This window comes from Ranitomeya variabilis, chromosome 5 (genome assembly GCF_051348905.1).
Source record: "Ranitomeya variabilis isolate aRanVar5 chromosome 5, aRanVar5.hap1, whole genome shotgun sequence".
NCBI lineage: Eukaryota > Metazoa > Chordata > Amphibia > Anura > Dendrobatidae > Ranitomeya > Ranitomeya variabilis.
This window is the reverse complement of record NC_135236.1, coordinates 21750762-21768903: the sequence shown is the minus strand read 5'-3', so window position 1 is coordinate 21768903 and position 18142 is coordinate 21750762. Positions and strand designations below refer to the sequence as shown.

The following is an 18142-nucleotide window of genomic DNA, read 5'->3' as shown; positions in this document are numbered from 1 at the left end:
GGTCTCTAAAGAGCGCCAGAATTGCAGGGAGGAGACCTGAGCTCCCGCCGAATAATCCCGGAAATGCTCGCTGCTCGCCAAGTACACCGAACGTAGTGATACTCAGGCGACTTCCGAGTAGTGGCGAGCACGTTCGCTCATCACTAGGTGGTGTGTCATAAAATGTGACTGTACATTGGTACAAGTTATAAAATGAAGCAAATTGATAACTGGTGAAAATGTATGAAGAATGTACAGTATAGAAACCATCATATGCTAATTGTAATATGAAGCTAGCTAGAGCCCGATGCTTCTTGTGTATGAATATATTTGTCTCATATCCTCCTGTTTGTGAATAAGAATGTCAGTCTTATTTGCACCATAATTTATACCAATTTCCATCCCAAATTATAGTATTTCTGTCTGCTCATATGAGACCTCTACTCCTCATAGTAAGCTTTACCTATTATTAAAACATTATTAGTAGCAGGGGGTCTAAGGGGTAACGTTTCTCCTTATCGAGAGTGACATACCAGCTGGCTTGTCAAGGTAAGGAGGCTTATTCGCTGTGCAATGCTCCACTGGGAAATTTAATATGAAAATTGCCTCTTCAGAGAAAACAGGACTTAAACTCTATAGCGCCACCTGTTGGAAGTAACAATCCTACAAGTCACAATCAACCCTTTAAAAAGTCGTGCAATATGACTTAGGATAAAAGCCAAATCAGTATCTAAATTCGCAGATACGGTGTTTCGGGCTGTTGGCCCTCGTCAGTGCGAAGCATGAGAACTGATTTGGCTAGGTGAGAGGCTCTGGACTGGGGTCTAAGGTTTCTCCTTGTAGAGAGTGACATACCAGCTCTGGCTTGGCAAGGTAAGGAGGCTTATTCGTCGTGCAATGCTCCTCTGGGGAATTAAATATTCAAATTGCCTCTTCTGAGAAAAGGAGGACTTAAAATCAATAGCGCCATCTATTGGAAGTAGCGATCCTACAAGTCACAATCAACCCTTTAATGAGTCGTGCAATATGTGTCATGTCGGACGCTGTTCAGACCAGGTCGTCCGACAGACAGCGGTAATTCCGCTTTTGACCACTATTTGCTCTTTGGCGTCTGCTAGATTTTATCTAGCTGTTCCGGGGTTAATTTACCTAATCCTTGGATTGGAAGCTGGGCCATGCCCACTGCCTTTAAATAGTTCTCCTGATCTTTGGGCATCGCCGATTATAGCTTCTGTCTTGTACGTTGTTATCTCGGTCTGGAGTGGAGAGCTGGTGGTTGGAGATTCGTTGCTGGTGGTGTATTTTCCATTGTCTTATTTACTCCTTCCTATATTTGTATTTATTTTGCCCTGCACATTTATAGTGTATTCCTGAGTGACTGTGGCGTGGTGTATATTTTCCTTTATCCTTGTCTGTGCTAACTGTGGGTATTGGGGAACAACATCTTCACTGGGTGGTGGGCGGAGGTTTCAGCCTAGGGCTGAGCTCAGGAGACAGGGTGAGGTTCGAGGCCTGGACATGCACACCTTCAGTGTAAACTCCAGGTAGAGGGTCAGTCAGGATTTCCCTAGACTGAGGGAAACTGCAGGGGCCCGGGTCATTAGCTCTCGCTCACCTAGTCTCTCGCTGACATTATAATCGGCCCAACAACACACAAAAAAAGGGGTTTCTTTTTTTTGTGTTTTGTCATGGATCCCATGACTTCCATATCCCGCCAGTTGGAGGCGCTGTCCCTACATGTCACGGAGTTGAGGGGGGCAGTACAGCAACAGGGACTAGCAGTGTCTAATGTGCAAGCTGGAGCAACAGGAAGAGTTGCTGAGCCTTTGCCTAAAAAATTTGCTGGGGAAAGCAGTAAATTTGTTTCTTTTCGTGAAGCTTGCAAACTATATTTCCGTATGCGCCCGATATCTTCAGGTAATGAGGATCAGCGTGTGGGCCTGGTGTTGTCATTGTTGAGTGGGGATCCCCAAGCATGGGCGTTTTCTTTGCCATCTGATTCTGCTGCATTTGACTCTGTGGAGAGTTTTTTTTCCTGTCTTGGGAAAATCTACGATGAATCTGACAAAATGGCTCTAGCAGAATATAAGATACGCTCTATTCGCCAGGGGGAGCGAGTTGCAGAGGATTACTGTTCTGAATTTCATTGCTGGGTGATCGATACACAATGGAATGATCCAGCATTGCGGAGTCAGTTTATACATGGGATTTCTGGAAGGGTTAAAAAAGCCCTTCTGATGTACGAGACTCCTGCTTCTCTAGATTCCGCCATGAGTCTGGTTGTCCACATTGATCACCGTTTGCGTCAGGGGGAGCATGTGACATCGCCTATGGGAGAGGTTTTAGGTTCACGTGAGGTTGCTGCAGGTGAGCCCACGGAGCCTATGCAAATCGCAGGGATGTCACATGTGAAGTGTCCAGTCCCTGAGCTCAGGAAGCAGGGAGCCTGTTTTTACTGTAGTAAAATGGGTCATTTTATTAACATCTGTCCTCTGCTGTCTAAGAAAAACGCAACGGCAGAAAACTTCTAAGCTCAGAGGGTGTGGAGGAGACCAGTCTGAGCTTATGTATATCCTCCATGGTGGTTTCTCAGTGCATGCTCCCTACTAAGGTTTTTGTTGCTGGCAGTGAGCTGCCAATTACTGTTTTTGTGGATAGTGGTTCAGCCACAAATCTCATTGATGAGGAGTTTGCGTGCACAGCAGGTTTTAGGATTGAAAAACTGTCTCATCCTATCTGCGTGGTCACCATCAATGCTGCTCCTCTCTCTCAGGTGGAGATTACTGAATTTGTGGCTGAGGTGAAACTCCACATTGGAGTTCTACATTCAGAGTGGGTTACATGTAAGGTGCTCAGGAATCTTCCTGCTCAGGTGGTTTTGGGTTTTCCTTGGTTGTCTATGCACAACCCGGTAATTGACTGGAAAACTCAGGACATAATTCGGTGGAGCGAGTTCTGCCAGGAGAATTGCCTTCAAGCATTCCGGAGTCACTTCAGGATTTTGTGGATGTGTTCTCTGAGAAGGGTTGTTCAGAGTTGCCGCCGCATCGTCCTTATAACTGTTCTATCAGGTTTAAACCACGGGCCAAATTGCCTAAAGCAAGGATGTTTAACATCTCCGGTCCGGAGAGACAAGCGTTAAAAGATTACATTGCTGAAAGCTTGAGCAAAGGGCACATCAGCCCGTCATCCTCGCCGGTGGCAGCAGGGTTCCTCTTCGTGAAGAAGAAAGATGGCGGATTACGCCCGTGTTTGGATTTCAGGGAGTTGAACCAGATTACGGTTCGTGATCCATACCCTATGCCTCTGATAGCAGACTTGTTCAACCAGGTGGCAGGTGCTAAGTGGTTTACCAAGCTTGACCTCAGGGGGGCGTACAACCTCATAAGAGTCCATCAAGGTGATGAGTGGAAGATGGCTTTTAATACCCCTGAGGGTCATTTTGAAAATTTGGTGATGCCGTTTGGGTTGACTAACGCACCTACAGTGTTCCAACATTTCATCAATGATGTGTTCTCGCATGTTTTGGGGAAATTCATTATCGTGTACCTAGATGACATTCTCATATATTCTTGCAACCGTGATACTCATTTAGATCATGTCAGGCAGGTGTTACAGCTTCTCAGAGAGAATAAGCTGTATGCTAAACTTGAAAAATGTGTATTTTCTGTTCAAGAGTTGCTTTTCTTGGGTTATATTGTGTCTGCTTCTGGGTTTAAAATGGACGCCGCTAAGGTGCAAGTGGTGCTGCATTGGGAACGTCCTGATAACCTGAAAGCACTTCAGCGGTTCCTTTGGTTTTCTAACTACTATAGGAAATTTATCAAGGATTTTTCCATCATTGCTAAACCGCTAACTGACATGACTAAAAAGGGTACCAATTTCTCCGTTTGGCCTGAGGGTGCGGTGCGCGCATTTGAATTTCTTAAGAACAGTTTTGTTTCAGCCCCCATTCTTGTGCAGCCAGACGTATCTAAACCCTTTGTTGTGGAAGTCGATGCATCTGAGGTAGGTGTGGGGGCGGTACTATCTCAAGGCTCATCTTTGAGTGGTTTACGTCCGTGCGCCTATTTCTCCAAGAAACTGTCGTCCGCCGAACGTAACTACGATATCGGCAACAGGGAGTTGTTGGCAATTAAGTTGGCCTTTGAGGAATGGCGACACTTCTTGGAGGGGTCGGTACATCAGGTAACTGTTATTACCGATCATAAGAATCTGCTGTATTTGGAGTCTGCCAAGCGTCTGTCCCCCAGGCAGGCTCGCTGGGCATTGTTTTTCACGCGGTTCAATTTTGTGGTCACTTACAGACCGGGGTCTAAAAACACTAAGACGGATGCTCTGTCCAGGTGTTTTCCAGGGGGGAACCTCGGGAAGATCCAGTACCCATCCTCCAAAAGTGTGTTGTGGTTTCGGCTCTCACTACCGAGGTTGAGGCTGAGATTGCCGAGGCTCAGGAGGAGGTACCATCTGAGCTTCTCGTCAACAAATCTTTTGTACCGCTTCATCTCCGCCTAAAGGTTTTGGCAGAGCATCATGATGCTGTCCTGACTGGTCACCCAGGGGTTAGAGGTACCTTGGAGTTGGTGTCACGTCGGTTTTGGTGGCCCAAGATCCGACAGCACGTGGTCTCATACGTGTCAGCTTGTACCACGTGCGCTAGGGCTAAGATGCCTCGCTCCCGTCCTGTTGGCACACTATTTCCTCTTGAGGTACCTAGTAAGCCATGGACGGAAATCTCCATGGATTTCATCACTGATTTGCCCTCATCAGCTGGAAACACGGTCATCTTGGTGATTGTTGATCGGTTTTCTAAAATGTTGCACTTTGTGTCTTTGCCTGCATTGTCTAACGCTAAGACTCTGGCCCAAGTATTTGTGCAGGAGGTGGTCAGACTTCATGGGGTTCCGTCTGACATCATGTCTGATAGGGGGTCTCAGTTTGTGGCAAAATTTTGGAGAGCGTTTTGCTCATTGCTGGGAATCAAGTTATCTCATTCTTCGGCGTTTCATCCTCAGTCAAATGGTCAGACTGAGCGTATGAACCAAAATTTGGAACAGTACTTACGCTGCTTTGTCTCTGATAACCAGGAGGAGTGGTCTACCTTTCTTCTTTTGGCTGAGTTTGCCATCAATAATCACCGCCAGGAGTCGTCTGGGGAGTCTCCATTTTTTTGTGTTTACGGGCTACATCCTCTATTTTGTACCTTGATTCAGAGGGGCTCTTCCGGCGTTCCGGAGGAGGACCAGTTAGGAACACAATTGTCATCAGTCTGGAGGAGAGTTAAACAGTGCCTGTTGAGTGTGGGTGCTAGGTACAAACATGTGACTGACAGTAGGCGTGTGCCAGGTCCGGACCTGAGTGTGGATGACTGGGTGTGGTTATCCACAAAAAACATAAGACTCAAAATACCATCCCTTAAATTGGGTCCACGGTTTATTGGTCCATTTAGGGTCACCACCGTCATTAACCCAGTAGCGTACCGATTGGAGCTCCCTATGGTGTATAAGATACACAACATGTTCCACAGGTCTCTTCTAAAGAAGGTGGTGGGTTCTGTGGATGCGGCGCCTATGCCACCCCCAGTCTTGGTGGATGGTAATTTGGAGTTTGAAGTCTCCAAGGTGGTTGACTCTCATGTAGTGTGTCGCACTTTACAGTACTTGGTACATTGGCGTGGTTATGGGCCTGAGGAGAGGTCCTGGGTACCAGCCTCGGACGTTCATGCTGACCGGCTGGTCAGGTTGTTTCACCGCCTTCATCCGGACAAGCCGGGTCCTATTAGCCGTGAGGGCCCTGGGGTCCCTCGTAGAAGGCGGGGTACTGTCATGTCGGAAGCTGTTCAGACCAGGTCGTCCGACAGACAGCGGTAATTCCGCTTTTGACCAGTATTTGCTCTTTGGCGTCTGCTAGATTTTATCTATCTGTTCCCGGGTTAATTTACCTAATCCTTGGATTGGAAGCTGGGCCATGCCCACTGCCTTTAAATAGTTCTCCTGATCTTTGGGCATCGCCGATTATAGCTTCTGTCTTGTGCGTTGTTATCTCGGTCTGGAGTGGAGAGCTGGTGGTTGGAGATTCGTTGCTGGTGGTGTATTTTCCTTTGTCTTATTTACTCCTTCCTATATTTGTATTTATTTTGCCCTGCACATTTATAGTGTATTCCTGAGTGACTGCGGCGTGGTGTATATTTTCCTTTATCCTTGTCTGTGCTAACTGTGGGTATTGGGGAATAACATCTTCACTGGGTGGTGGGCGGAGGTTTCAGCCTAGGGCTGAGCTCAGGAGACAGGGTGAGGTTCGAGGCCTGGACATGCACACCTTCAGTGTAAACTCCAGGTAGAGGGTCAGTCAGGATTTCCCTAGTCTGAGGGAAACTGCAGGGGCCCGGGTCATTAGCTCTCACTCACCTAGTCTGTCCCTGACAATATGACTTAGGATAAAAGCCAAATAAGTATCTCAATTCAGTTTGCATATTAAATTTCCCAGAGGAGCATTGCACGGCGAATAAGCCTCCTTACGTTGACAAGCCAGAGCTGGTATGTCCAGAGCTTCTCACCTAGCCAAATTAGTTCTCATGCTTCGCACTGACGAGGGCCAACAGCCCGAAACACCGTGTCTACGAATTGAGATACTGATTTGGCTTTTATCCTAAGTCATATTGCACGACTCGTTAAAGGGTTGATTGTGACTTGTAGGATCGCTACTTCCAACAGGTGGCGCTATAGAGTTTAAGTCCTGTTTTTCTCTGAAGAAGCAATTAGCTTATTAGTAGCAGTAAGTTTTTCACATCAGTTTTCAGGAGTAGAGCAAACAGTTAACTACAGAAAGTGAAAAATCACTGGAGTCCTGGTCTCTGCATAATAAACCCTCTCAGAAGGGATATCAAAGCCTAGTAATAGATTCCCTTTAATACGTCATCTATACATACACTGCAGAATTATCTTCTTCATCCTTACACCTAAACTGCATCAACACAGAGTTTTGGATAGTAGCCAAGACTTACCCTTAAAGTACAATGTGTGGTCCTCACTACTTGTCCTGTCCTTCATTTCCAAGTTTTTAATAATGTCTTCATTGTGTTCTCTGAGAATCACATAAGCTTTATACTTTTCTGTATCTTCCCAGTGACTGATAATATCACACAGTTCTTTCATCTTGTCCTTGGATGTTGTCTTCGCCTTCACACCATTGTACTGTTCCTCAGTAAGTAGATGTTGGTCGTAGAGATCATGGAGAACTGGATCTACATGTCTTATCCATCTAATAAGATCTGACTGGTGAAGGTCTATAAAGTTTAGAATGCCTGCAGTGTGAAGGAAGAATGAAGACAAAGACAAAAATAGTTACATCTGGATTTCTCTATTTTTTCTGCTTACTATCATAGTAAAGTATTTGTCTGTGTTTCAGATGATGACATGGATTTCGCCCCTTTATAATGCTGCCTATTTGGGACAATAGGCAGCATTATAAACCTGACGTGTAATATTGACTCTAGAATGCTTTTCATTCCCAAATTATTTAAAGAATTGTACTTTATTATTATATAAATTTTAGTTATACATTTTGTACTTATGAAAATATATTATTTTAGACCATTTATTTAAAAAAATAGTTTTTTTTTAGTTAATTGCACCATGCAACAATTTTTCTACTGAGAGAAAAACACATACTGATCCCAAATATAAACTCTGAATTTGTCTGACATGTCTAGATTTTAAGTTATACTGTACATGCAAAGCCTATTCACTAATAATATTAATGCATTATATATTGAAAATATTCCAACAGACATGCCCAGACCTCTCCGCTCAAACAGGTCTAATGCAAGCTTGACAGAGTTCAATAAAGTGATATTAGTGATAGTGCTATAAGTTTGGAACCTTATGGGCTCATACTCTTACAGCAAGAAAATGGACGAGTGCAAACTGCAAAAAAAAAATCCGGCTACACTCTAACCAATGTTTTTCTATGTGTCTCTGCTCATCTGCAATATTTTTCTCAGCTCGGCCTGATAAAAAAAATCACAGCATGTTGCAGTTGTCCTCGTATCTTGGATGAAACTCACTGAGTTTCAAGTCAATGGGAGCGAGAAAAAAAAATATTGCATGGCATAAGAGCCATGCTAATGCCATCCAATTTTTACACACCCGTCTCCTTGAAAATCCGACATTTCATCAATCGCGAACAGTAAAATCACAGTGTGACCCGACAGAATAGAATAGGTAGAATACATATATACACAGATAATTGATATATATAAAGATGCCTGTCACATAAGTAATTACCATCAAAAAACGAACCTAGAAGCTGTTTAGCCATAAAATAACCACATTTTATTAAGACATACAAAAATGACATCAATGAAAAAAGTTAAAAATTGGGGGTGGAAACTATGCAAAAAAACACCGAGAGAGGCAATATAGTATGGTAATATTAAATATACAAAAGGTTCATAAACAAGTGTCTAATTCAAGTATATGTGTGCCCCAGGCATGTTAATAATAGAGCTTTCCAAGGAGAAAAAATATGGACTCCAGAAAAAAATTGTATTTTGTAAGAATTTACAAAAGGAATATAATCCTTAGATAAACAGAATAAAAATAATTTAAAGTGCATGCAGTGATCTAAATGATATCTATATAGTATAGCAGCCTGTGTAGAGAAGGAAAGTAATCCTTAATATATAAAGAGCTGGTCTCATACCAAAAATGAAACTGATTAGTTCAAAATGCATACAGTAACCTGGTATAGTAGCCTACAATAAGGTTAATTCATATGGAGAGCAAAAAACAGAATGACATGTATAAAGAGAAAACAGCCTGGGATATTACCTCAAGGTGGTCGCAACAGCCCGACGCGCATTTCGCATATAGCTTCGTCTAAGGGAAAGTGCGTGTTAGATGTATGTTGCCAATTGCTTAAATAGCCGGTGTTTAATGGGAATTGGTGGCAGTTTGATGACGGCGCTTCCGTCGGCGATCCCGCATGACGTCACTGCTGATCGGAGTCATGTGACGCCTGACCACTCCCCCCGCCCGACGCATCAGAGCGGGGGGGGCGGACCAGGCGCCAGCAGAGACGCGTCTCCACAGAAACGCCAAAGCAGGAAGCCCACGCAAGCACACTGCGCTGGTAAGTGCCGAAAAAAGATACTCAATATAGAGAAAGAAAAAATAAAAAAATATATATATACGGCCGTCCCTATACTTATGTGCTTGCGTTTAAGAAACAAATAAAAAATATAGTGCCAATAAATAAAAATCAGAAATGAACTGGCAGTGAGTCTCGAGTGTTCACATAAACCGCTGTGCAGTTATTAATCCAACAACGTGAGTGTAGAAAGCTTGTGGAACGCACACAAGACGCTCCACCACAATTATATGCAATTCAAAAGAAAGTGCTAAAATGTAAAAAATACTTAAAAAACATGCAGTATACAAAAAAACGTAGTGAAAGGTCAACTCTAATAAAAGGATAAGTGTAAACTTGCTATAAAAATAATGAGTGATTAAAAGTGACCATACATAGTATGTACAGTTAGGTCCATATATATTTGGACACAGACAACATTTTTCTAATTTTGGTTATAGACATTACCACAATGAATTTTAAACAAAACAATTCCGATGCAGTTGAAGTTCAGACTTTCAGCTTTCATTTGAGGGTATCCACATTAAAATTGGATGAAGGGTTTAGGAGTTTCAACTCCTTAACATGTGCCTCCCTGTTTTTAAAGGGACCAAAAGTAATTGGACAGATTTAATAATTTTAAAGAAAATGTTCATTTCTAGTACTTGGTTGAAACCCCTTTGTTGGCAATGACTGCCTGAAGTCTTGAACTCATGGACATCATCAGATGCTGTGTTTCCTCCTTTTTGATGTTCTGCCAGGCCTTCACTGCGGTGGTTTTCAGTTGCTGTTTGTTTGTGGCCTTTCTGTCTGAAGTTTAGTCTTTAACAAGTGAAATGCTGCTCAATTGGGCTGAGATCAGGTGACTGACTTGGCCATTCAAGAATATTCCACTTCTTTGCTTTAATAGACTCCTGGGTTGCTTTGGCTTCATGTTTTGAGTCGTTGTCCATCTGTAGTATGAAACGACGACCAATCAGTTTGGCTGCATTTGGCTGGATCGGAGCACACAGTATGGCTCTGAATACCTCAGAATTCATTCGGCTGCTTCTGTCCTGTGTCACATCATCAATAAACACTAGTGACCCAGTGCCACTGGCAGCCATGCATGCCCAAGCCATCACACTGCCTCCGCCATGTTTTACAGATGATGTGGTATGCTTTGGATCATGAGCTGTACCACGCCTTCGCCATACTTTTCTCTTTCCATCATTCTGGTAGAGGTTGATCTTGGTTTCATCTGTCCAAAGAATGTTCTTCCAGAAATGTGCTGGCTTTTTTAGATGTTTTTTTTAGCAAAGTCCAGTCTAGCCTTTTTATTCTTGACACTTATGAGTGGCTTGCACCGTGCAGTGAACCTTCTGTATTTACTTTCATGCAGTCTTCTCTTTATGGTAGATTCGGATATTGATACGCCGACCTCCTGGAGAGTGTTGTTCACTTGGTTGGCTGTTGTGAAGGGGTTTCTCTTCACCATGGAGACTGTTTTCACAGCTTAAGGATGGCTTGTTTCACTTGCATGGAGAGCTCCTTTGACCACATGTTTACTTCACAGCAAAACCTTCCAAATGCAGCACCACACCTCAAATCAACTCCAGGCCATTTATCTCCTTAATTTAGAATGACATAACGAAGGGACTGCCCACACCTGTCCATGAAATAGCCTTGGAGTCAATTGTCCAATTACTTTTGGTCCCTTTAAAAACAGGGTGGCACTTGTTAAAGAGCTGACACTCCTAAACCCTTCATCCAATTTTAATGTGGATTCCCTCAAATGAAAGCTGAAAGTCTGAACTTCAACTGCATCTGAATTGTTTTGCTTAAATTCATTGTGGTAATGTCTATAACCAAAATTAGAAAAATGTCGTCTCTGTCCAAATATATATGGACCTAACTGTATATATAACAATAAATATCACCGTTAAGGTATTAGAAATACATATATAAAAAACATGAAATGACGACGTAACATAAAACTTGTTTTCTTATGTTGCTGCTTCCCATGGGAATGGAAGTAGTTCAAAGTCAATAGAGATGTTCATGGCACCACCGATAATGCAGAGATGGATGCAATAGACTGCCATAAAACCGAAACTTCTTGGTATCGTCAGAGACTTACTGTATAAAGATAGCTAAAGAGAATAAAAAACCAATTAAAAACAACAATAATAGCAATAAAAACATACTTAAAATATATATCAAAAAACATGCAGAAAAAAGTTACAAAAAGGGGGCAAAACTAAGGACTTCATTTAAACCTGAAGGTTGAACAGAACCAACCTTATAAATCCACTGGGCTTCCAGCTGTGCCAATCTTTTCCTCCAGTTCCCTCCCCACGTATCGATATGTACCTTGTCAATACCAGTGACAGATAGGAGCGTAGCATCACAATTATGATATTTCCTAAAGTGTCTCGGTATAGGTTTCAAAAGTGTAGGATCATCTACACTAGATGCATTTAAAATGTCCCGATAGTGCTCCCTTGCCCTGACTTTAAGTGGCCTAGATGTAAGTCCCACATATAATTTAGGGCAAGTGCAGGCTGCTACATATACTACCCCTATTGTATTGCAAGTGATATGCTGCGTGATGGTGAATGTGTTCTTACCGTCACTGGATTTGAACTCAGTTGCACATAGCATATTAGGACAAGCGATACATACTCCACAAGGGTAGAAACCCCATTTCGGGCCTCCGGAGGAAAAACTCTTTTCTATTTGTGGACCCCGATAGTAGCTACGGACAAGCTGATCTTTTAAGTTAGGCGATCGATGGAAGGTGATAGATGGATACTGCGGTAGATGCTTAATGAGGGTACGATCAGTCGTCAAAATAGGCCAATATTTCCTTAAGGCCTCTCTCATTTCGAACCATTTGCCATTGTATAGATGACGCCGATCAGCAGTGACATCATGCGGGATCGCCGACGGAAGCGCCGTCATCAAACTGCCACCAATTCCCATTAAACACCGGCTATTTAAGCAATTGGCAACATACATCTAACACGCACTTTCCCTTAGACGAAGCTATACGCGAAATGCGCGTCGGGCTGTTGCGACCACCTTGAGGTAATATCCCAGGCTGTTTTCTCTTTATACATGTCATTCTGTTTTTTGCTCTCCATATGAATTAACCTTATTGTAGGCTACTATACCAGGTTACTGTATGCATTTTGAACTAATCAGTTTCATTTTTGGTATGAGACCAGCTCTTTATATATTAAGGATTACTTTCCTTCTCTACACAGGCTGCTATACTATATAGATATCATTTAGATCACTGCATGCACTTTAAATTATTTTTATTCTGTTTTTTCTAAGGATTATATTCCTTTTGTAAATTCTGATTTTTTGCATCTATTGTAGCCTTTATACAAACTATATAGTTTTACAATTTTTTTCTGGAGTCCATATTTTTTCTCCTTGGAAAGCTCTATTATTAACATGCCTGGGGCACACATATACTTGAATTAGACACTTGTTTATGAACCTTTTGTATATTTAATATTACCATACTATATTGCCTCTTTGGGTGTTTTTTTGTATAGTTTCCACCCCCAATTTTTAACTTTTTTCATTGATGTCATTTTTGTATGTCTTAATAAAATTTGGTTATTTTATGGCTAAACAGCTTCTAGGTTCGTTTTTTGATGGTTATATTGATTTGAAGCTTTGACAATTAAACTAGGCAGGTATTTCCTTTTTTTGATGTATCACATAAGTAATTAGTGCATTGTTGTGCATTATACTGTACATGGATTTTATTACTGAATAAATAAATACATTTCTGAAAAAAATGGCATGGGATCCCACAAATTTTTATTAACCAGCAAAAGCAAAGCTGACAGCTGGGGCAGATATTTACAGCCTGGGAAGGGGGTAATGACCATGGAACTTCCCAGGCAATTAATGTCAGCTCACAGCTGTATACTTAGCCTCTCTCATTTATTAATATGGGGGATACCCCAAGAAATGATGTGAGGTCCCCCCTATATTTAAACAGTAAAGGCTAGGCAGACAGCTGTGGGCTGATATTAATAGACTAGGAAAGGGCTATGAATATTGTCCCCTCCCAGACTAAGAACATCAGCTCTCAGCCGCCCAAGAAAAGTAGCATTTCTACGATATGCCAATTCTGGCACTTACCCTCACTCTTTCCACACTTTTCCAAGTGTGGTGTTATAGTATTGGGGTTGATGTCAGCTTTGAATTGGCAAAGGCATAAATCACTCACATATTTTTATCTATTATTTATCTGAATTGTTCTATTATCTCTCTATTTGTCTATATCTATCTATCTATCTCTTTCTATTATCTATCTATGTCTATCTCTCTGTCTATCTATTTATCTATTATCTCGCTATCAATCTATATCTATCTCTCTATTTCTATTATCTCTCTATATACATTGCTCAAAAAAATAAAGGGAACACTAAAATCCCACATCCTAGATATCACTGAATGAAATAGTCCAGTTGTAAATAGTTATTCATTATATAGTGGAATGCATAGAGAACAGTAAAACCTAAAAGTGAGGTCTGGAGTTGGAATGATGCTCAAAATCAAAGTGGAAGCTCAAATTGCAGGCTGATCTAACTTAAGTGGAAATGCCTCAATGCAGTGTGTGTGGCCTCCACGTGCCTGTATGACCTCCCTACAAAGCCTGGGCATGCTCCTGATGGGGCGACAGATAGTCTCCTGAGGGATCTCCTCCAAGACCTGGACTAAAGCATCTGCAAACTCCTGAACAGCCTGTGGAGCTACGTGACATTGGTGGATTGAACGAGACATGATGTCCCAGATGTGTTCAATCAGATTCAGGTCTGGGAAACTGGCGGGCCAGTCCATAGCTTCAATGCCTTCATCTTGCAGGAACTGCTGACACACTCCAGCCACATGAGGTCTGGCATTGTCCTTCATTAGCAGGAACCCAGGGCCAACCGCACCAGCATATGATCTCACAAGGGGTCTAAGGATCTCATCTCGGTACCTAATGGCAGTCAGGCTACCTCTGGCGAGCACATAGAGGGCTGTGCGGCCCTCCAAACCAGTCATGCTGAAGGACGTTGCAGGCAGCAGATCGCTCTCCATGGCATCTCCACAGTCTGTCACATCTGTCACATGTGCTCAGTGTGATCCTGCTTTCATCTGTGAAGAGCACAGGGCGCCAGTGGTGAATTTGCAAATCCTGGTGTTCTGTGGCAAATGCCAAGCATCCTGCACAGTTTTGGGCTGTGAGCACAACCCCCATCTGTGGACATCGGACACTCAGACCATCCTCATGGATTCGGTTTCTAACCATTTGTGCAGATACATACACATTTGTGGCCTGCCGGAGGTCATTTTGCAGGGCTCTGGCAGTGCTCCTGTTCCTCCTTACACAAAGGCGGAGGTAGCAGTCCTGCTGCTGGGTTGTTGCCCTCCAATGGCCCCCTCCATGTCTTCTGGTGTACTAGCCTGTCTCCTGGTATTGCCTCCAGCCTCTGGACACTATGCTGACAGACACAGCAAACCTTCTTGCCACAGCTCAAATTCATGTGCCATCTTGGATGAGCTGCACTACCTGAGCCACTTGTGTGGGTTGTAGAGTCCGTCTCATGCTACCATGAGTGTGAAAGCACAACCAACATTCAAAAGTGACCAAAACATCAGCCAGAAAGCATTGGTACTGAGATGTGGTCTGTGGTCCCCACCTGCAGAACCACAACTTTATTGAGGGTGTCTTGATAATTGCCAATAATATCCATCTGTTGTCTATTCCATTTGCACAATATCATGTGAAATTGATTGTCAGTGGTGCTTCCTAAGTGGACAGTTTGATTTTACAGAAGTTTGATTTACTTGGAGTTATATTCTGTTGTTTAAGTGTTCACTTTATTTTTTGAGCAGTGTATTTCTATCTATTTCTATCCATCTATCTAAAATATATGTGTGGAAGAATTTCTGCTTTAAAACTTTGTTTAGAATGACATAGAGAATTACTCTATGAAAAAGTGTATGTTAAAATTGCATGTCATTGGGATGTCATTTGGATGTTAGGTGATATAAATTGCATTGTACTCTCATGACACTCGCAGGACACTTGCATGCCACTCATCTGATGTGTCAGGAACAACATAGAACCAATTTATTTCACAGTGATGGGTATGAGCCCTAAGATGGAGAGATACAAATGTATTAAAAATCCGGACAATTTTTTCTACCTACAGGTGTTTCTCATAAAATTAGAATATGATTAAAAAGTTAATTTCAGTTCTTTAATAGAAAACATGAAACTCATATATTATATAGAGTCATTACACACAGAGTGATCTATTTCAAGTGTTTATTTCAGTTAATGTTGATGATTATGGCTTACACCCAAAGAAAACTCAAATGTTATTATCTCAATAAATTAGAATACTTTAAAACAACAACTTGAAAAATGATTTTAAAATCCGAAATGTTGGCCTACTGAAATGAATGTTCAGTAAATACACTAAATAATTGTCCACACTGCCAAAAGTACAAATACCTGGCTTAAAAACAACAGTATCACTGTGCTTGATTGGCCAGCAAACTCCCCTGACCTTAACCCCATAGAGAATCTGTGGGGTATTGTCAAGAGGAAGATGGAGACCCAACAATGGAGACGAGCTGAAGGCTGCTATCAAAGCAACCTGAGCTTCCGTAACACCTGAGCAGTGCCACAGGCTGATCACCTCCATGCCACGCCATATTGATGCAGTAATTGATGCAAAAGGAGCCTTGACCAAGTATTGAGTGCATTTACTCAACATTAGTGATGAGCGAGCACTAAAATGCTCGGGTGCTCGTTGCTCGGGTCGAGCAAATTGGAATACTCGTGTACTCGACCCGAGCAATGAGCCCAATGTAAGTCTATGGGAGACCCGAGTATTTTTACCGCGATTCCCCCCAGGAGTCCTCTTAAGGTCTAAAAACGTCTGAAAATGATGGAAACACTGCTCAAATGACACAGGGAATATCATGGGGATCACCCCTCGAAGTATTTCTGACTCCAAGGTCACAGCTGTAAGCAATGTTGTCAGAGTTTCAAGCCATTTTTACAGGTGCACCAAAAAACATACAAATGAAACCAAAATGGATTTTGCTGGGAAATATGTTAAGATACATCCTTTCTAGGCTGGTGACTTGTATATAAGGCAAAATAATTAACCCCAGACCAAAATGTTCCACCACCACTCTTGCTATGTTCACACGCAGCATTTTTGATGCATTTTTCAACTTTAACATTGCTTTCAACCAATACAAATGCATTCACTGGGAAATGTCATTGCAACATATAACACCCCTAGCTGGCCATGTGGTGTGTGACACATAAGCAGACCCATCTTGTTTCATTTATGAAGGAGGGACTCTTAAATTCACAGAGCCTATTTTTAGAGGGGCATCAGGTGGCATTAATATTCTTAAAGGGCCATTATTAAACAGTGGGTCTCCTATGCTGTTATTGCCTATGCAGTGAGTGGCTAGGCTGACAAGAATTACAATGCACCCCAATACCCCTTTCACAAGAGGTACATGTGGGCCTCCTGAAAAAATGTTGCATTGAATGCAAGTCCTGCCCTGCTATCAAGTCATATGCACCCCAATAAGCCTTTGAACCCAGGTACTGGAAGGCACATGAAAACCCACTTCACATTCTTCAGTTGGTCCTGCCATACAGTTTCCTTATGCATTGAATGCAAGGGCCACCTTGATCCAAATTTGCATGCACCGCAATCCCCCTTGGAAGAAACATGGAGGAGGGCCTCATTAAAAAAAGCGATCCTATTGCAAAGGAGCAGGTCTCCAAGACTCGTAATGCCCATATGCTAAGTGTAAGGTCTGACAAACATTTCCCCTTGGGGGGTACATTTTTTAAACATTTTTTATGGGGATCATAGACACCCTTGTCAAAAAATTAACTGGCTGTAGCAGCATAGAACTCGTTCACCCTGGTGTTATAGTGGCGGTGGATGATGAGACGTGGAGGAAGGCCTCAATATAAAATAGTCACAATTTAAAAGAGCTGGTCTCTTAGACTTGAAATGCCCATACACTAAGTGCATGGGCTGACAAACATTTCTCCATGGGGGGTACTTTTTTTTATTATTGTTTACGGGCATCATAAACACCTTGCAAAACTGTAAAGTGGTTTCCTACACAGTTGCTATTGGGAAGGTGCAGGTTTTTAGTAAAAATAGGGAGGACAAATCATTGGATAAAGTGATCAGGAAAAGGGCCATGGTGCTGACAGGAATGGGAACGTCCATGATTAATAACAGCGGGGGCTAGGGGAGATATGAGATCCAGGACACAGCCTACAATGATTAGTCATTTAGCCACCCCACCACCAATTACCAGAATGTGTTTCATGCCCGTCAGAAGATTGGTGTAACAGATGCATGTGTGAGACTCGGCCTAAAAAATGCCCGTTAAAAATAAGGTGCCAAAGATGCACTTGTCTGTCTAAAGGGCAAAGTGCAACATGTTCGTGCGATGCTGCATTAGAGAAAGCAGATCAGTTTTAGAGTAAAACCAAACAAACTGATGGATGTTTGTGGAATACTAAGTTTAAAGAGCAGTGCACCGTCTGTAACTATAAACACACCCATGGCACAAGCTTCTTCAGCTTCACCCATACATATTACCAAAAATTTCTATATGTCACAGTCAAAAATTATTTGTTCTAGTGTATCGAATACTGTTAAAGGAATGCCACTAAACGTAGATAACCACAACCCTGGGAAACACCAGATTTCCTCTTTACAAGATATGGATGATGACGGTATTGATGACGACTTTGAAATTTACCACATCCACACAAAGAAGATGAAGATCACAGCTGCAAAAAATGTGCAAAAAAGGCCGTGAATATCTGGAAAATCATTTTCTCTTTGGCAAACTTTCCCTCTTACTAAAGTGGTACTGAATGATGCATCCACAGCTCTCACGTCTATTTAGAGGGAGATGGTTGAAAGATGATGTATTCCATTTTGTCCATGTCCACTCTTTGAAAGCAAGCAGACAA

The 18142-nt window shown here is 42.3% G+C and overlaps 1 protein-coding gene across 1 annotated transcript in view; it reads right to left on the bottom strand.

Moving 5' to 3' along the window:
- The window catches only part of LOC143774712 (uncharacterized), a 689954-nt gene that overhangs the window by 559487 nt on the left and 112325 nt on the right, over positions 1 to 18142 (bottom strand). Inside the window, exon 4 of the mRNA XM_077262476.1 lies at positions 6983 to 7282. Coding sequence (XP_077118591.1) covers positions 6983 to 7282 — 300 coding nt within the window. The remainder of the gene's footprint in view (positions 1 to 6982; positions 7283 to 18142) is intronic.